We start from the raw sequence: 19572 nt of genomic DNA, 5'->3' as shown, positions 1-19572 counted from the left end.
TCATCGGGTGAGGGCCTCCAGCTCGCACTGGAACGGTTCGCAGCCGAGTGTGAAGCAGCGGGAATGAGGATCAGCACCTCCAAATCTGAGGCCATGGTTCTCAGCCGGAAAAGGGTGGAGTGCCCACTCCGGGTCGGGGATGAGTTCCTGCCCCAAGTGGAGGAGTTCAAGTATCTCGGGGTCTTGTTCGCGAGTGATGGGAGAAGGGAGCCGGAGATCGACAGACGGATTGGGGCTGCAGCTGCAGTAATGCAGACGCTGCACCGGTTCGTCGTGGTGAAGAGAGAGCTGAGTGTAAAAGCGAAGCTCTCAATTTACCGGTCGATCTACGTCCCTACCCTCACCTATGGCCACGAGCTGTGGGTAGTGACCGAAAGAACAAGATCGCGGATACAAGCGGCAGAAATGAGCTTCCTCCGAAGGGTTGCTGGCCTCTCCCTTAGAGATAGGGTGAGAAGTTCGGCCATCCGGGAGGGGCTCAGAGTAGAGCCGCTGCTGCTCCACATCGAAAGGAGCCAGCTGAGGTGGTTCGGGCATCTGACAAGGATGCCTCCTGGGCGCCTCCTGGGTGAGGTGTTCCGGGCATGTCCCACCGGGAGGAGGCCCCGGGGCAGACCCAGGACACGCTGGAGAGATTATATCTCTCGGCTGGCCTGGGAACGCCTTGGTGTTCCCCCGGATAAGCTGGAGGAGGTGGCTGGGGAGAGGGAGGTCTGGGCCTCTTTGCTTAGGCTGCTGCCCCCGCGACCCGGCCTCGGATAAAGCGGATGAAGATGGATGGATGGCAGTCAAATTGGCAAAATGGCATCATCATAAAAACCTTCCACTACTTGACTTACAGAAGACAGAAGCTACTGACTATTAAAAATAAAAATAAAAAAAGCCAACCAGCTATATATGTCTATATCTCAGATGTCACAGCCTGGTGAACAAAACAAAGACATTTTTGCGAGCCATGTTGGAGGGACCTCTCTAACCATTTTTTCTCCCTTACCTGTCGAGACACCCTCTCTCATTTGCAAAGCGCTGGAAGGCACCCATTGGGTCAGAACCTGTGCTGAGGATGAAGATCAATGGGGTGGTAGGGGACATGTCATTATAGAGATTAGCCAGGTCAACTGGAGGGTTTTCCACAAACTCCTTCCCCAGGTTGACAATCACAAACTCAGTTGCTGCAAAAACCACCTGGATGGAAAAAGAGGATATACGTCACAGAAAAGATGGGAAAAATTGACCAAGCTTTGGTGGTGATGGGAAAGCTCCGCGGAGAGCTATAAACCCATGTCATTTATTTTTTTTACTGAGATCCTTTCTTTAATACTGACAAAAGTTACACTTTTTTAAAATGATCCTCTTCACCTGGAAAACAATCATGAAAACCTCAGTAAATATCTTTCCCCGGACTTCATCCAGGCTCACCTTCTCTTCCATGAAGCTCTTGATAAGAACTAGTTTCTGGAAAGATCCCAATCGCTCATTCCAGTAGCCTTTCATCTCCTGTTTCTCCTTTTTGGACTCCTCGAGAGAAGGCAACTCTGACACATAGCCTTTCCATTTTTCTGGATTTAAAGATGCTTCAAAATGCCCTATAAGAGAAAAGGAATTCTATGGAATCAGACATAGGATTTGTACATAGTTTGGTAAGTTAATGATAAGAATGATTAGAACATCTCTTTATAAAAATGAAAAATGACAGAGTGTATGTAGGTCAAACATTCTAGTTTTATATTCAAAAGTAACATGCTGACATATACACATCCTTATCAGCTCAACAACAATAACAATGGGGATAGGGTACCTAGCTTAATATGGATATGGGTTCTAGTGATTTCTTTGGAGATGCCCTTGAAGCAAGGCAGTGTGTCCTCCAGCTCACAACATGTCTGCCAGTAAAAATCACTTAGCCATGGCACATCTGGTCGCTCTGGATACTCCTGGAAGATGCAGAAAAAGAAAAGTTTATGCCCACAAATTTAGTAGACATGTTGTTATCGACTGGTGTAAGTAAAGAGAAAGTTAACTAGAATTATAAAAGAGTGAGGGGATGATGACAAATGGTTTCTATGACAAGCAGCTTTAAAAAGTAAAAATGACACTTTAATCTGAAATACTTGGGATCACTAAAAAAGTTCTTGTTTGAATCACCAACTACGATTACACCTGCAGGCACTCCACTAGTCAGATGTATTCAGTGTTTACTCGGATTAACAGCTTTCAGATATTTGGGTCTGAAAATCCGCTTCTATACACCTGTGTAAATATTTCATTAAAATCCCTTATACTTAATGATTCGATTAATCATTACTCCTTTTTAGCGTATTCAATCAAACTACTATTATTTTATTTTGGTTTTTAAAAAGCTTGCTTTTTGTCAGAAACATACATTTCCCTGTTACTCCAAACCTTTGAGCAGTAAATGCTAAGAGGCAATAAACGGGAGACCTAAAACAGAGGTGTAGGAGAAAGAAGAACAGAACTAGCATGAGGACTGTGACTGCTAACAATAGAGGTGGGAATCACCATACATCCCACGATCCGATATTATCACAATACTTAACGCACGATCCGATATTATCACAATACTTAATGCACGATACGATATTATTGCAATTTTTTTTAAATATTTTGCGATATTCAGATTCTGTACATAAAGGTAAACTTTATCAATATTCATTTTATCTAATATCAAAGTCTCACACTCAGTCTTTCTCTCATTTCAGTTTTATTGTTGACAAACTGAACGGTTTGTATTACAGTCTAGTCCAACTTAACTGAACGCAACCATCTGGTACAATTATAGCTATTCTGAACTATGCAGTTTATGAAAACTATGCAGCCCCTTCAGCAACTGAAGAATTTGAAAGTAAATTAAAACAAAATATAATTTTACATTAAATAAAAAAGTTTTCAACTTAATTAAAATAAAACATGTCTTAAATTAAAATAAGTAAACTGTCATGTTTATTGCTGCCAAAAAAAGAGTTAAACACATTTGGACAGTGAAGGAATGTCAGGATTCTTGCTCAGAAAAAGGATCAACATGCTCTGAAGTCCGAGCACAAAAACCTTTTTTGTAACAAAATATCGATTTCTGCTGTCCCTGTATCGATACATTATTAGCAAACAAAATATCACGATACTACACAGTATCGATTTTTTCCCCCACCCCTAGCTAACAATCAGTGCCTCCAGTCTAGTGGCATAAAAAACAAATGGTGGGTTAACACCATCACTATATACTTCTTTAAGCTCCTAATACCTGCACTCTTCCACAGCATGCATTTTTTATTTCTCTTTGATATTTGGGCTGATTGGGACCCGATAAATGTCAAAACAAAGAATTGCCAGATTTTTTTTCACCTAATTTTTGTTTCTAAGAAAAATTAGAGCCACGTATGAGGATATTCATATAAAATGTCGATAGAACAGTAGCAGTATAATGTCCTCGTATGTGGATATCAGGCCCTTGTAGAGCAAAATTGAGTATTTTGGTCTAAATAACCCAAAATGTGATGTCCACATATGTGGACGCCAGGTCCTAGGAGGTTATAAAAAAACATGAGCACAATCATAGGAAATCTTTTTTTTTAGTTAATTATTTTATTCATTATTGCTTTTATCAAGCTGAACTTCTATGGCTGGATTTCCCACCTCACCTTTTTCAGTGACGAAGCTCCTTTTAGGAAGCGCCACCATTCCCCATCAGAGATCTCGCCACGCTGCCTCATGATTTCTACGCACAACACAAAGCTGTAAATAAGCTTGTGTTGCTCGAAGAGTCCACGTGACACGTTAATGTAGGAGTTTAGCAAGATTTGATTCAGGAGGATCTGAAGGCGCTCTTCTAGCACAGTACTCTGCTCTGATGTCTCGATGGTGGAATTAAAGAGCTAAAGATGAAGGAAGAAATAAACAAAAAAGAGAGAAAAAAAAGAAAATAATTACTTTAAATGGGTACTTACACATTTTCATTAAACATTCCTGTACAAGTAGCTTTGTAAATTTGAGAGTAAAGCCCAGCTCTTTTTTCCCTCACCTGTTTAAAGTACTTGAGTGAGAACTGGTACATAGGATCGATCTCCGACAGACTGGCAATGACAAAGTACAAAACAGATCCTCGAGTGGCCACAGGCCTGTAGCGCTCCCTCGCAGAGTTTATCATCAGCTCAGTTGCTTCTGCCTCTTCCAGACGGTGCTTTATGGCCTCTGAAGTCACCTGGAGACAAGAGGATGCAAAGAATCATGGAAATAAACAGGATGAACATCAGAAAAACAGGAAAGGTTTAAAAAAAAAGGTCATTGCAGGTAATGTTAAATTCAACAACCACAACTCCATATCCATATAGCCTAATCCCTACCTTTGACTCCTGGAGAGTCTGAACTAGCTCCTCGTTGTCAAGTATATTCCCCTTAGAGGTAAAGAGAAGCTTAAGAATGCGGTCTTCAATAGCTTTCAGCTGGCTGCGGTCAGCGTTGATGCGCACAATCAGCTCGTTCCTCTGTTCCTCAAGATGCGGACTCTCAAGACGCACCACATCACTTAAAACAGATTGAAAAAAGATTGAATCAAGAGATTCCAGAGGTCATTATCAGAAAGGGGGAAAAGGATACATACAATTAGGATATACGATTAACTGGTACAAACGAGAGGTCACACATTACTCCACTTCTGGCTTCTCTTCATTGGTTGTCTGTAAATTTTAGGGTTCATTTTAAAATTTTAGTTGTAACTTTTAGAGCTCTGCACGGTGAAGCTCCCCAGTGTATCTCTGACCTGTTGAAACCTCATGCTTCATCCCGAGCACTTAGGTCTTCAGGTCAGAGGCTACTGGTGGTCCCATGTACTAGGTTTAAAACACGTGGGGATCGGGCTTTTCAGGCACCGAGGCTGTGGAACTCCCTGCCGTTGTCTTTACGCTGTCTAGACTCTACTGACTCCTTTAAAAAGCAGCTGAAGACATTTTTATACAAACGGGCTTTTAATTAATTTTAACTTGTATGTCTGATCTTATTGTAAAGCACTTTGTGATTTTTATCTGTGAAATGTGCTATATAAATAAATTTTACTTATTTACTTACTTACTAGGATACATAAAATGATGTGCAGTATTTCTATCCATTTTTTTTTTAAATGTAGATGGCTTTGTAAGTGCTTGTTACTAGAGATAAACGAGACCACTTTTTTATGTCTGATTCCGATATCATAAATTTGGATATCTGCCGATATCAATATGAATCCGATATAGCGTTTTTTTAATCAACAAAACTGTTTTTTAAATAAATATCTTGCTGCATTTTGTATAAGTTCATACTCAAGTTTTAAAAAACAAGATACTAAAACTATTCTGTTATACTTGTATGCAAAAAATACACTGCACCCAAAATATTTTATAGTTCGGCAACACTGATCAATCTAATAAAGTTAAACCTGCACCATCCTCCCTATTCTGGTATTTTAAATACTTAGCAGAAATATTAAACAACCAAACTAATAGGGTTGCAAACTCCTAACAAAAATCTCCCAGAACCACCCCCCGCCCTCCACCTTGATGCTTAATTGACGTAATCAAGTAATCAACTTTAATTTAATGCACCTGTAAAACAAATGCATAAGTTCATAACTTCCCTTCAACTCATTCATGTCACCTAAAAGGTAAACCTGCTTCTCCATCACCTGTTCAGCTCTGATCATTCAGTAAGGACATCTCCTGGTTTCATCTACAAGTTTCCCTCTCACCACATATCCAAACCAATATCATGACCAGCAGCTTTACAGCTGTGGCTCCAGCAAACATCAGCTGATACTAGAAAGTAATATTAAATAAATTCTAACAACAGCTAATTAAGCTTAAACGTGCTGCTGTTGTTTATCCTCTCTCTGGCACAAAGTGGGCGATAAACAAACAAGAAAGGCAGGATTTGCGACAGAAAAGCCGACCAGCTGATCATTGATCAGTTTCATGTTTGAAGTAGCAACAGGAAGGGGAATGAGAGAAGAAGAATCAGCTTTGCAACAAGGACAGAATAACTCTTTTTTTCATTCTAGCTTAAGTACGGGACAAATTGCTTCCTTTTGGAACTCCGATGGCCAGTCCAGCTTTGGCTCCATATATCAGTTGTTAAGCTTAACGTGGGAATACTATGCAAACATTCAGGGATGAACTTACACACTTGCTTTGCTTCTCTGGGATAGTTTTTGCCGAGATAACATGCCGCGGTTTGGAAGCATGTAGCGAGGCTCCACATGCTCCACCAGACCGCCGACAGGTCCTGCAGACAACAGCTGCTCTATCACGTAACACATACTACTCCGATGCGCCGAGCTGGGTTACGCCAAGTAGCGCGTTTGTGAGGTGATTTTGTGATACTTCGGATCGGATTACATTTTTTATTTCTCTCCGATATCCGATCCAGTAATTTAGGTCAGTATCGGACCGATACCGATACGTAATATCGTATCGATCCATCTCTACTTGTTACATAGTTGAAATGCAATAGCTTTTTTCATGTGTGTGCATGTATTTACCTGAGAAGTTGGTCTTCTAAGCCAGATTTAGTGACAGTGAAGTTGATAATTGTAACTTTGATGCAAACCTTAAAAGGTGGAAACAGAAACTCATTAAATCACAATGAAACCTTGAACTACTTTGCTGGTCTCAATGATCGTCTTTGTGGTTTTAATTCAGGATTCTTTGGAGTCCATGTCTCTCTTTTATAATGTCTGTGATGTATGCATGCACTGTTGGCTTGAACTAATGAGAGAGTACATGACTGTGTGAGAATGGGCTCACACTAAATGCCCTGGGGCAGAGTGTAGCCACATTCTGCCCCAGGGCAGCTGTGGCTACAACTGTAGCTGCCTCCACCAGTGTGTGAATGTGAGAGTGAATGAATAGTGGAATTGTAAAGCGCTTTGGGTGCCTAGAAAAGCGCTATATAAATGCAATCCATTGTTATTATTATTCTCCTAGACTGTTCAGCTATAGGGTTTTGCTGGTTGACATATGACTGCATCTCTTTACAGTATCTCCTTTTGTACACATATAGTATAAGTAGGTTTGAGTAGGTGTGCTGCTGTCCTTACCTCTGGCAGGTAATGTGGGTTGGCCATCTTTGTGGTCATATAGAACCTAAAATTTTTGTCATAGTCAATATCTGAGTCTCCCAGTCGGATCATTGTTCGGCCGCCAGCCACAAACGTCTGCTTCAACAAGACGGGCTCCAGTGCTGGATCCAGGGTCTCCTTTAACTATACACCCACAAAATACCCAAACAGAGCCATTCACAGTACCCATGCTTTTCTTAACTCTTTTATAATAATATCCTGGGACAACGCAAAATTAAAAACACTTTTTAATAACAATCTGTCCAATAAAGGTCTTCAACTTATTTAATGTCGTCCAGTGTTAGCCCACCTTAAAAAATACACAATTACAATACAAGATTTGACCAAAAATTGTCTTTTTTATGATTATGTCTGTTTAACTGTCACATTAGTGGTGCAATCCTACCTCCTCTAGCAGAACAGGGACGCCCATGCTTATGGCATTCTCTAGGGTACGAAGGAAGCCAGAGTCCGTTAGCTTGATCACCTTTAGACCATTTTTAGCCTCCTTGGAGCGGATCCATCGGTTAGCCTGAGAATGAAAGAAATAATCCTTAATCCCTAATGTGATGAAGATGACTTCTTTAAAAAATTTGTAAGGTCGAATTTAAACTTATTTATCCTTGCTATGCAGCTGTATACCACTATTTTCAAAATCAAAATTAGTTTTAAAATTAAGGTTCTCGTGTAATAAATGTGTGAAATGAATATTAATGACTTGGGATTATACAGATAATTGAGAAGTTAAAGTGTTAAAAAAATAACCCATTTCATTCATAAAGTAATCAGTGTTGGAATTATCGGCACTACATGGATGCTACTTGAAACTTGTTTCTAGTTCACCTGATCCTGTGGGTCGATCATAAGAGGCCACCGGTGGCCCTCAGTCACCAGGATGCCATTCTCTGTAGAAACAGTGTCACGAGGCAAACCTTCTGCATTCCACTGGCGGATGACATATTGATCACCAAGAATGTTAATCAGGCTAAAAGTGGAACTGATTGGGATGTTCAGGTTCTGGCACTGCGTTATCCACTGGTCAATTAGCTGGTGAGAGGGAAACAGAGCGCACACAAGCACAACAACTCAGGTTGTATCCTCCAGAGTTTCTACTGTTTTCCTCATTTCATCCCTTATTATTACATCTTATTTCCTGTCTTATAATAAAAACAAACAAGGTGTAAGGCCATTACGATAGTAATGTAGTGTCCTATTTTCTACTGATTTTCAAAAATTAGACTAAACTCATACTAAAGGCACAAGCTGCTAATTCTTTGTTAGAGCAGCCTGTAAAACCTTAAAAAGCACAGAATAAACCTGTACCTACCAGCTGTCTATAGTGGGAAGTAAATGCGCCATAATATGCCACACAAGCAGCTGCAATGAAGACATTTCCCACAACATTGATGATCTCTTGCTCAAACAGGGCTACACTTTCTTCCCAGCGTACTTGTTCGTCACCAAGAGCGGACGTTAGCTTCCCTGCCCTGATCAGACGGGCCTGTGTCAGAGCCATCGTATTAACTTTGATGAAAAAGAAAGAGAAAGAATTTTAGCGAGCCAAAGACAGCAAGGTACATCAAACATTTAATAAAAGACAGATGGTAGAACTTATTTCACAGAGTATATTTTATGTTGTACTTTTTGGCACAACTCTCACCCAAATCTTCTTTCTCATTCATGCTGCTATCAAACTGCTCCTGCAGGACCTTGATCTGGTTCTCCACCTCCTGAAGCTTCTTCTGCTTCTCTTTTAGGGTTGCCATGGTCGCATCCAGCTCTTCCTGCACAAATGAGTAAGCACAGATGAAGAGGGAAATGGTAGGGCGATATCATACAGGAATCATTAAAGCAATATTTGGAAGTATTGTACGTGTTGGTCTGGTTTTTATTTCTCATCATTAAGTTTAGTGCACATATGCCAAACCTACACCAGACTTAGTGCTGTAACGTACTCTGGCCAAAATCTTGACTGCTCCTTAAAGCAATAAGCTGCATAGCTCTAGCTACAGTACTACAACATTGTTAAAGCCCATAGAAATCCAGCGATGCGTTTGTCTTGACAATAGCAGTCTCCTGCCTTAAATTTTCTAAAATTCCCCAATAATCTGAAACAGCGAGTGGAATAAAACTCTAATGAGAGAGCTGAAGACCACCACCAACACTTGGCTTTGGAGTGACCCATCTTAGACTGGGTAGCTTACAAACTTCCATTATGTAAACTGTGATTCATGATCCACTAGTGAACAGCGTCAAACTGATCGTCTCCTTCTTTAGACCTCATCATTCTATCACGATCTGGTGCATTGGTAATATGTCTGCTAAAGACACTAAGTTGCTTTGTGTTTATATACAGCAGGTAACACAGATGACACTAACTCTTTCTTATCTTTATGAAGAAGAAATAATGTTTAGATCAACATTTTACTTAAATGTCAGCAGTCATAGTCCCACAAATGCAGATATTTTCATCCTGGTTTAGTGTAACACTATTAACAAACCAAAAAACCCCCAAAATATTACAAACTATTTCATATCTTAATTATATTTTCCCCCTTAAGCTGTATGATGTGGCTAAAATTAACACAACTCTGATAGATAATGTTAAAACCCTAAATCCCTCCCACAGGACAAACCTGTTATTTTTTTTTACAGGTTGAATCCTTATAATTACTTTGAAACACTTAATAATTTACATTTGAATAACCTGTAAGAACATATTTTTCCTTAGTGAGGTAAACCTAGAACATGAATTTATTTCAGCTTCAGCTAACAATGACGGCACACCAACAATGCACTCTGTAACTGACCTGTGCCTTGGCCAGTTTTTCTCTCTTGGGGCCAACCTCTTTGAAGACTCTCGAGTAAAGATCCATAGCTCTGACCCACATGCACATGGACCTGCACGCCCTTGATACCTTCTCCACCTAACAAGAGCGACACAATAAGAAATTAGGACAAGCAAAAACATACTGAAACATTTCAGAATTTCTGATGGGTTATACTATCTGAAAAACCACGTGTTTAGTCATAATGATACAGTAAGAAGTTGTTATTTTCACTGGCTCTGTTTGTACGTTGACATTTTTTAATCTGCCAAAATATCCAAACTGACCTTTTCAGGTATGAAATTAGGGTCACTGATGTATTTTTGTAGTTTCAGCAGGATCCTAGGTTTGATATTGTCCTTGTCATATTCTGTCAGACGCCTGAGAAAGTTGGGATCGCCCAGTAATTGCTTGGCACTTAGCCAGTCTGGTCTGTTAGGAGAGAAGAAAGTTAGTGAGACACTGTTAACAAATAAGGACTAAAGAAATGTCACGGTTGCTCGATACATTAGACGGTGACATTAGTTGATCTTTTCAAAGTACTGAAAATTCTTTGGGCAGAGCAGCAAGTGTCAAAATCCTAAAGAGGATATGATTAGGGGTGGGTTTTTATAATCGATTTATCGATTAAAATTGATTCTGGCTTGGATAACGTAAAATCGATTCATTAAAATCCTGAATCAATTTTTTAATATAAATTTATTTTGCCTGAAATGCCAGAATCTCTGGTGAAATCTCAACAACCACCAAACAGCTAAGACAGTAAATGAGAGCAGGAACACGGATTCTGCACAAAGACTTAAACACACAGCGCGACCCGCGGATCAGAATCAGTGAGATGTCGCCTTTCTCACGGTCGGGGGTGAAAGCCGACCGCTCGCTGATTCTGATCTGTCGGCGGGTCCGCGCTTTGTGTTCACGCCCTTTATGCGCCGATTCTAAAGCTGTTAGTTTGATCTCTCTCCAAACAATATTGACCGAACCAGCAGCAAAAGAAGATCCAAACTACGCTTCATATAAACATCGTCATGTATTCACTCTGACTTTTACTGTTTTGCTTCGACCACAATGCACAGCTCTCTCTCTGTACTGTTTTCTTCATTATTCGCTTGCTTGTTACGCACAAATCTACCGTTGTTTACAGCGCTGTCGGCCAACGTTTTTTTTTCCGTTTTATATACTTCCGAAAAGAAAACGTAATTTCTGCCGTTCAACACTGAACAAATTTAAACTTTTAAAAATTATGCAAAATGCAAAACGCTTAGCCGTGTCTCTAATAAAACCGCTGTAACTTCAGAGGTAACATTCATGTGTTGATTAATGGTTTTCTTTCGTTTTTGATGTACTGCAGAATATTTTTATAAAATCCCAGAACAGGAAAATCACCTTCATGTTTTTCTGTGTTTTATCTTCAGCTACTTTGACACAAAGGCCTCTGCTGTGATGCTCACACCTTTGATAAAGTCTTGCATGTGTCAGCTTCCTTTTTATAGATACAAAAATATGTAAATGTACTGATCTGAATTATAATATTTCTGACTGTCAAAATTTCCCAGATTCAAATCGAGGTGAATCAAATCGAATCGAATTAATTTGAATCGGAATTGAATCGATTCTAGAAATCAGTGACGATACCCAGCCCTAGATATGATATTGTGAAGATTTAATTCAGATCAACAATGCAGTAGATTAGTGAATGGTGAAATCTACAAGTTATCTCTGTTTAATGTTAAACGCAAAATACATAAGATTGAAAAAATAGTCCCGGTGAAGTGAAGGAGTGATAAAGTTATTACATTATTGTGATTCTATTATTGTGATTATAAAGAGTTGTACTTTTAGAAACCATCACCAGTGCAGGATGGATACCTAATAAAAGTGTATCATGTTAAGAAGTTATTTATTTATCTATTATTTTTTTAAGAAAATTGTGCACACTCACTTGCTATCAAGCAAGATGCAGACAGACTCCATGACAGTCATCACTAGGGCTGGGGGTTTAGTGAACACCTTGATCTCAGAGATGTCAGCCTTGTCAAGAGATCTGAGGGCCTGGTTGGCACTCTCTAAAGCTGGCAGAGCCTGATCTAAGTCCCTCTGTGCATCATCTGCAATGGCCTGGGTTTCTTCAGCCTTAACTCGGGCCAGTGCCTCATCTTCTTTTACTACTTTACGTACCTGTGACGAGGAGAATTATTTTAGTTATGCTCATGAAGTAATGACAAAGCGTTACCATGATTTATAATTGAAATATAGGCAACATCAGACACGTTTTTGAAAGTTTTGTGATAAAACACAGACAGACCTCATCAGCCTTCTCTTGATCTACAGCCAATTTCTCCATGAGGGCATCGACATCAGCAGATTTTTGTTTGAGGACTGGCTCCAGAGCAGAAAGGTCCACCTTCATTTTGTCTACAAGCTCATTGGTCTCCAGCAGCTTAGTGACACCATTCTTTACACGATCTCTGGCCTATACAGTAACACACGCATACATAATTATCATGTTTGACATACTCAACATAACAACTCATGATGCATCACAGTCACAGTAAAAATAAAACGGACTATTAGTTCTCACCGCCAGCTAATGTATCTAGCTGCTATTTTTCCTACACAATATCAGGTAACAATTCATCATCAACAACATATGTGAAAAATTGCCCATAATTGTGTTGACATACCAGAACTAACTGCTGTCTCTTGTTGCCAAGCATGCTGAGGTAGAGGTTGATAAGCTCTAGATAGGAGGTAGGTGTGGTGTAGTACCGGCGTCTCAGCTCTAAGTAGAAGCGCTCAGCCATTTCAGTGGCACTAACGTGTATCTCGACACACATCGCAGAGATGTTCTGTTTTAGCTTCTCATTGCCAAAGTCCACATTCTGGAAAAAGGCCTCAGAGACAGAGAGCAGCGCCTCCCGGGGCCACTGAGCACCAGAACGTACAGCGAAAGAGAGGAAAGTGACATAAAGTTAGCAGCGAGGAAAACAATTTGTAGCTTTGACCTTTAGCTCCCGTCAACTGAACAGTTATTCAGCAGAGCGCCAGCAGATGGACATAAAACATTTATTTAAAAACAGAAATTGTAAAAAGTTCAAAAGAAGCTTCAAAAATATAGAAACTACAACTTCCATGACGATGATGAAACATTTTTTTTCTATAAAAAGAGAGGAATCAGAATAGGATTACCTTAAAGCTACAGATTATGAACAAGAATTCAATCTAAAGGGATGGTGGTGTAAAAAAAAAAAGGGTTATATTAGAAATATTTTACACGAACAAGAGTGATTCCATAGACAAGGGTAGTGATGTATATACTGAGTGATTCATATATATCAGAGAAACAGAGTTATAACAGCATACCTGCACAAACCAGTCAATAGTGCAGCAGTTAACCAGTGAAGGAAACATGCGACATCGGGACCTGAAAGCATCGCCCACAGGGCTCATACACAGCACAATGTGTAGTCTTTCTTGAACACGGGAGATGAAAAACTGGAACACCTGAATGCACCATCACAGACACGTAAAAAAAACACACAGACATAGAAGATCACAACAGGCAAATAGCATCAGCTCTCATGTGTTCTTTCCTTTTGCCTGGGACACTGATTTCAACTGTCTGCTTTTATACAGTCTGTGGAAATTTTAACCCATAGTGGGAATCTCAGATGCTTTGCTAGGTGTTTATTATCTTCTCTAAACAACTCACAAAGGTCAGGCTTCATCATACCTCTTATATCAGAAATTAATGTTTAATTTCATTTTGTTTATCTTGTTGCAGATCGATGTACTGTCGCTGAAAACACTAAGTGATTAAAGAATGATTTCCTACATTTAAGAAAAGCCACTCGATTAGAAAACAACACTTTTCAGGATATTGTTACGAACTTGCATGTTCATGTGTTTGTTTTGTGCAGGTGATGTATCTTTTTATGTTAATTTAGCTGTGCCAGGGCCCTGCTCCGATTGGTGCGTGGATACACTGCCCCGACGTGACTGGTTCCAGCTGGAGGACCCGCCCATTAAAAGGAGGCTGGAGTGCTACAGCGGGAGAGGTCCTTGTGTTTCTCCTCATGACCCAGCAGTATTCCTGTGGCAGCCGCTGGCTGCAGTGCCGCTTAAAAGTTGTGGAAGTGGAGTGGGTAGGGGTGAGCTGCCGTTTCTTTTGATCACCCGTTTTCTCCTGTTTTGACTTAGTTAAGGAGGTCAGACTCTGTCTTTATTTTTGGACTTTGTTTTGGTAAGGTCAGGGGTGCGGGATTTGTGTAGATTTGTTTTGTTTATTGTTTTGGCCTTGGCTCACCCTGAAGTGTTGACACTCCCGTTTTGGTTCTTTTTCTCACATTGTAAATAAATCACATTGTAACTAACCGATTTGTTTCCTGTGGCTGCTTGGGTCTTGGGGGGGGAGCGAGTGCCTCACTCATGTTATTGCCTGGCCCTAGACGGGTCGTAACAGTATGAACATTCATGACTCCACGTTCTTCCCACATTCTAATTTGTTAAAATTTTGGGTAGTATCCGAAAACAAAGTTCTGTGTCGAGATTGTATTTGTTAATTTTTGTTGACTGTAACTTTATCCTAACTTTCACAGAAAATTTTAATTCATTTATTCTCTCACAAATAACGTAGACATACTTGACACTGTATTTAATCTTTACTGCTTAAATGACACATGTTTTCTACACTTTATGTATTTACATAAGTACCGTACATACCTCATCCCTGTTCTCTTCACTGATTCCAGCCTCTCTGGCTTTAGGGCGGGTAGCAGCAAGTACTTGTTCTAGCTCGTCTTTTTCAAAAAGGTTAGGCACCTCACCAGAGTTTAGCATGTTGTTTATATCCTCCAAAAATTCTTCTACTACAATCTACAACAGATTTAATAGTTAAACACAGTAAGTACACAGAAACTGAAATACTGTAAGTACTTTTGTTGCAATCTTTTTGCAATACCTGAGTATCTGTAAAGAGGAACACCATATCTTTGCCCTCCACACCAGCCATCTTGTAGAGCCTCCTCAAGTCTTCGTGGAAGCTGTCATAGTTATACCCTCTGCTCAATTCAATCTCAAAGCAGCGGTACCCACACATGTGGGCTGCCAAGCGAGTGAGTGACTGCTTGCCTGTACCTCCCACCCCGACTAACAAGGCATTGCCTCGCTCCTGGCGAATCATACGAGCAATCCTAAAAAATAATACGATTATTTCATTCCATATGGCACGTGCATCGTGTCATTTAGAAAATGTACTGCTAGCTATAATCAGATCAAATCACTTGATATGACACGACCTTTAAAAACAATCAGAAGATGTGCAGTTAAATTTTATTACTGATGTTAAAATAAGAAAGAGAGTGCCTGCATTTTACTTATGTGGAAGGTATGTCTACTAATTAGACATGCCCAAGTAATTATTATTATGGATAAATGATCCTTACAGTCCATATCACAGTCATTGCATGTTCTATTTTAAAAACCAATAAAACACAATCACTCGTATTGCTACTGCCTTTGGGTGACACAGTTTGTCCCAACTACAGCTAAAATAAATCAACTACCTGTTAAGAAACTATAACTATAAGTTAAATTCACTCACCTGGAGACATGTTCAATGGCATCCTGGAAGAAAACCAGCTTGGTCTCCTTGGAGAAGGTCATGTTGTAATCATCGAGATAGTCCTGAAGTACAGTCTGGATTTTATTCATGTCTGTCAGGTCTTCATACAGGCGATCTTCCTTTTCTGCATGCATCTATGTGGATGATTAGGTGGACACAGAACAAAACTGCAAATCAGTAAATAATGTGCAGTATTTTTGTGTCGACTTGTAAATAAGTTGCTTGGAGGAAAAGCAGACCTTGATGAAGTCCCCAAATATTATGGGATGAGACACAAAATGTGAAGACTCTAAGTTGATGTCAAAATATCGCCCTGGCAAAAAAGAGAGAGGTCTATCTTAAACCCATAAAGCCAAAATATAGATTGATATAGAGCTGATAACAATTAACTGAGCATTCAGAAAATAAAGTCTGAGGCTGGACTGGGAGAGTTCTTACTGGCCATCTCACAGATGATGGTGTTGAAGTAGGTCTTATCTTGGGTGTTGATGAGTCGGTCATGAAATACGCGCTGGCATTCATGGCAGAAAAGGCGGAAGATCTGGGTCTTGTCTCTTACTTGACTTGGCTCACACTGCAGTATGCCTGGTAATCAACAAAGAGAATCTATATACATACAACAAGCTTGAAAATCAATATTTGGTAAGACTATCTTTATTCTTCAACACCAGTGTTGGTCAAGTTACTTGAAAAAAGTAATCAGTAACTAATTACTGATTACTTCCCCAAAAAAGTAATCCCATTACTTTACTGATTACTTATTTTCAAAAGTAATTAATTACTTAGTTACTTAGTTACTTTTTAAAAACACGATTTACAACCTGAATAGGTGATAAAGCGATAGATCTTTCAGCCCAATTCTACTTTTTCTGCATAATCATCATACAAAATGTAATCAAATGGAAAAGTCTCTTTTTAAAACTTGTTTTATTAGTTTTAATCTTTTAACTTTATGCATCAAGCAAAATTTTAATTATATGCAACATTCTCTGACTGGAAGAAATTAGTTTAACATTTAAACCTATTTTCTGCACATTCCAGCACATAAAATAAAATATTTTTGTGTGTGTTTTCACTCACTCTTTCAAATAGATGCAAGTAAAACACAGCAGAAAATAAATAAAGTCAAAGACTAGCGGTCCTGTTGCTCTATTTTCACCTGTAAAGCAGGAGTAGGTTAGGCGGAGGTTTACCCTGGTGCAGGTGTGCAGCCGTCAGTTGAAGAATCCGCGAGTTTCTCTGGGTTTCCCATTACGTCGTAGCTACTCGGTGCTTGCTCGGAAGTTTAGGGGTTTTTTTCGCTGTAAAAAGAAGTTTTCTTCCCACGCACAACGGACGCTAATGTTTTTGTCACTTTTTATGGAATCAAACTCAAAGTAAGGTCAGTACTTCCACGCTTTAAACGCTGCACGCTCATACTCTCTCCTGCACTCGATATATGATCCATTGTTGATCTGCACACAGCTGTTGTCACGAACATCGCACTTGCTTACGTCACTGTCATGAGACATTCTCACAAAAAATCACAGTTTTAGTAACGCAGTAACGCAGCGTTCCTACGGGAAAGTAACAGTAATCTAATTACCGTTTTTGCAATAGTAATCCCTTACTTTACTCGTTACTTGAAAAAAGTAATCGGATTACAGTAATGCGTTACAAGTAACGCGTTAGTTCAACACAGTCGGAACCCTTAGGTAAGCTTTCTTGCAGTTTTTGAAAGTAGTCTTCAGGAATAGTTCTTCAGGTTTGCTGAAGACATTCAAAGCTCTTATTTATAGCTTGACTTCCTCTTGTTCTATAGATGATCCACAAACGCTGAGGAATCTAGTTCTTGTGTAATTTAGCAAATCTTAACTATTTCTCCCTCTCTTCATTCCTTAAAAAGGGATTTTTTTGAGACCCGCCCTTCTAGCGAGACCACTTCTGATAAAAACCGTGTGGGTGTTGCTCTGAAATGCATCTCTCAGGTCCTGTGTCGGGACTTTCCTGCATATTTTTTCTATTTCTTAAGGACATTTAGGTACTACGGAGCCCCGCAAGGGACATGGGAGAAAAAAAAATTACGATGATACGACTTTTGCGAGATCTTGCAAAACAAACTCAGGATCTCGCAAAAGTTTATCTTAATTTTTTTTTCTCCCATGTCCCTTGCGGGGCTCCGTAGGTAAGATACTATATCTGAAGTAGGTTGTTCTTTTGTGCTCTACTTATCCTGTTTCCCCAGATTATTTAAGGGAACACCATCCTGAGATAGGTCAAATTTGGTTAATAATCTGCGACTCACCTTGTCATTGTAAAAGTAAAATTTTATGATGGTCAAGTTGTGTTATTTTTGGCATTTCTCATAGATTCAAGAGATGGCAACAAATTATGAGTTTTTGCAACAGTCTGAAATTGGTTCTTTGTGAAGTTTGTTATGTGTAGACTTATGCTGGTTCAGCTCTTCAGTTAGGGCCGTTTTTCCTGCTTGAATGGTTCACAGGTCAGTGTTAAGCCACTTAACAAACCAAGAAAATAATTCTCTGAAAATAGTCAGATACAAGGACTGGATTGCCAATGAATGAAAAAGCAGCCAAAGACCAAAGGAATACTCACCTTGGACACACTTGGAGAGGTCCCGGAGATTAAAAACATAGTGGGACTTGGCTGGGGTGGGCAGCAGATCCACACTTAAACGGTTATAAATCTCCACAGCTGCATCCACAATCTGTCCGGCACAGTCCTTCACTGCCTGGGAAAACTCACTGAGGAAACCATTCAGTATAGCCTGGAAGGAGGTTGGGTATGAAAAGTGGTTGTAACACAAATGAGAGGGCATGAAGAGGGGTACACTGAAAATTACATATACTGGCGGAGCAGGAAATGGAAAAATTAAAAGATTTAAAGTAAGCACAACATCTCATAGAGAGAAGTTCATGGACATAAGACATACAGACTACTCAATAAAAATTCTTAATCTGTCAAGATTAACTTGAAATAATAATAAATAAGCACGGACATGATATCTTTTGAACTGTAAACACTACTCCCTAAAATGTAATTCTTTACATACGTGTGTGTGTGTGTGTGTGTGTGTGTGTGTGTGTGTGTGTGTGTGTGTGTGTGTGTGTGTGTGTGTGTCAGTATTTTGGAGGACTCCTGACTTTGAAGATCTGTTTGAGGCTGGTGTCCGAGGGTGTCGGCAGGCACAACATGCTGAAGTGCCGAATTAGTCTGGGGGTCACAGGATTTCGCCCCCCTCCTGGAGGAGCACATGCTGCTGTAATGGTCATTTCCTGAGAAGAAAAAGAAAGAATAAAGGGACTACTAAACAGCTGATAAAACGCTAGTATGTTACTTTTTCCTGACATGTGACCATTGACAATAAAATGTTCCATTTAAGAAGAGGGGTTCCTTGTGTGGGGCTAAAATGTAAAATCAGTTGTGCCTGTGTGTATATGTGTGTTTGTATAGCACAAGTTAAGGTAGTAAACATTCTATGGATGATGCACTGATCAGAGACCACTTTTAATTTCGTTGTACCTGCGACAATGACAATAAAGACATTCTGATTCTCATTCTCATTCTATAAATGGCGAGTAAAAAAGCTAACAAATAGCCCACAAGATGACTGGGTTTCCTACATAAATGGATTTAGTATTCATTAAAAACACCAAACAGAACAAATGAGGTTTTTAACTGTGCTCAAAAACTGAACACGGGAAAAACATCCACAGTAGTTCAGACTAGAACGATTTCGTCTTTACTTGTAGGCAATATTTATGGGAACGTAGAATGTACAGACACTAAAAACAAAAGGTTAAGACTTATGAGCAATTAACTTATAGCTAGTCTAGAACAGCTGTGCTAGGAGAACTGTCCTACCCTTGTTTTAGATACGTGCTTGTACTTATAGGAAAACATGCCCCATAATCTTTCTAAAATCTTTCTAAAATCTTGTGGTTTTGTTTTTAAACTGTTTGGAAAAGTCTAAAATAGATCACCTCAACTGCAACCAGAATCTCACATATGCACAC

General features: G+C 39.6%; 1 protein-coding gene across 1 annotated transcript in view; it reads right to left on the bottom strand.

Annotated features, from left to right (window-relative positions):
• The window catches only part of dnah6 (dynein, axonemal, heavy chain 6), a 53174-nt gene that overhangs the window by 11755 nt on the left and 21847 nt on the right, over window positions 1-19572 (bottom strand). Inside the window, exons 42-66 of the mRNA XM_087842165.1 lie at window positions 18700-18831; window positions 18152-18323; window positions 15995-16141; window positions 15796-15869; window positions 15536-15690; window positions 14894-15125; window positions 14656-14808; window positions 13297-13437; window positions 12618-12860; window positions 12239-12406; window positions 11876-12111; window positions 10221-10365; window positions 9916-10032; window positions 8766-8889; window positions 8433-8629; window positions 7949-8152; window positions 7512-7637; window positions 7085-7249; window positions 6527-6594; window positions 4359-4539; window positions 4037-4216; window positions 3657-3890; window positions 1799-1934; window positions 1420-1586; window positions 995-1185 (exon numbers count right to left, since the gene is read on the bottom strand). Of these exons, the coding sequence (XP_087698291.1) occupies window positions 995-1185; window positions 1420-1586; window positions 1799-1934; window positions 3657-3890; window positions 4037-4216; window positions 4359-4539; window positions 6527-6594; window positions 7085-7249; window positions 7512-7637; window positions 7949-8152; window positions 8433-8629; window positions 8766-8889; window positions 9916-10032; window positions 10221-10365; window positions 11876-12111; window positions 12239-12406; window positions 12618-12860; window positions 13297-13437; window positions 14656-14808; window positions 14894-15125; window positions 15536-15690; window positions 15796-15869; window positions 15995-16141; window positions 18152-18323; window positions 18700-18831 (4088 nt within the window). The remainder of the gene's footprint in view (window positions 1-994; window positions 1186-1419; window positions 1587-1798; window positions 1935-3656; window positions 3891-4036; window positions 4217-4358; window positions 4540-6526; window positions 6595-7084; window positions 7250-7511; window positions 7638-7948; window positions 8153-8432; window positions 8630-8765; window positions 8890-9915; window positions 10033-10220; window positions 10366-11875; window positions 12112-12238; window positions 12407-12617; window positions 12861-13296; window positions 13438-14655; window positions 14809-14893; window positions 15126-15535; window positions 15691-15795; window positions 15870-15994; window positions 16142-18151; window positions 18324-18699; window positions 18832-19572) is intronic.

The sequence above is a fragment of the Neolamprologus brichardi genome, chromosome 6 (genome assembly GCF_056152115.1).
Source record: "Neolamprologus brichardi isolate AB-2024 chromosome 6, ASM5615211v1, whole genome shotgun sequence".
In the NCBI taxonomy this organism is placed as follows: domain Eukaryota; kingdom Metazoa; phylum Chordata; class Actinopteri; order Cichliformes; family Cichlidae; genus Neolamprologus; species Neolamprologus brichardi.
The sequence above is the reverse complement of the archived record's forward strand: the minus strand, read 5'-3'. Positions and strand labels throughout refer to the sequence as shown.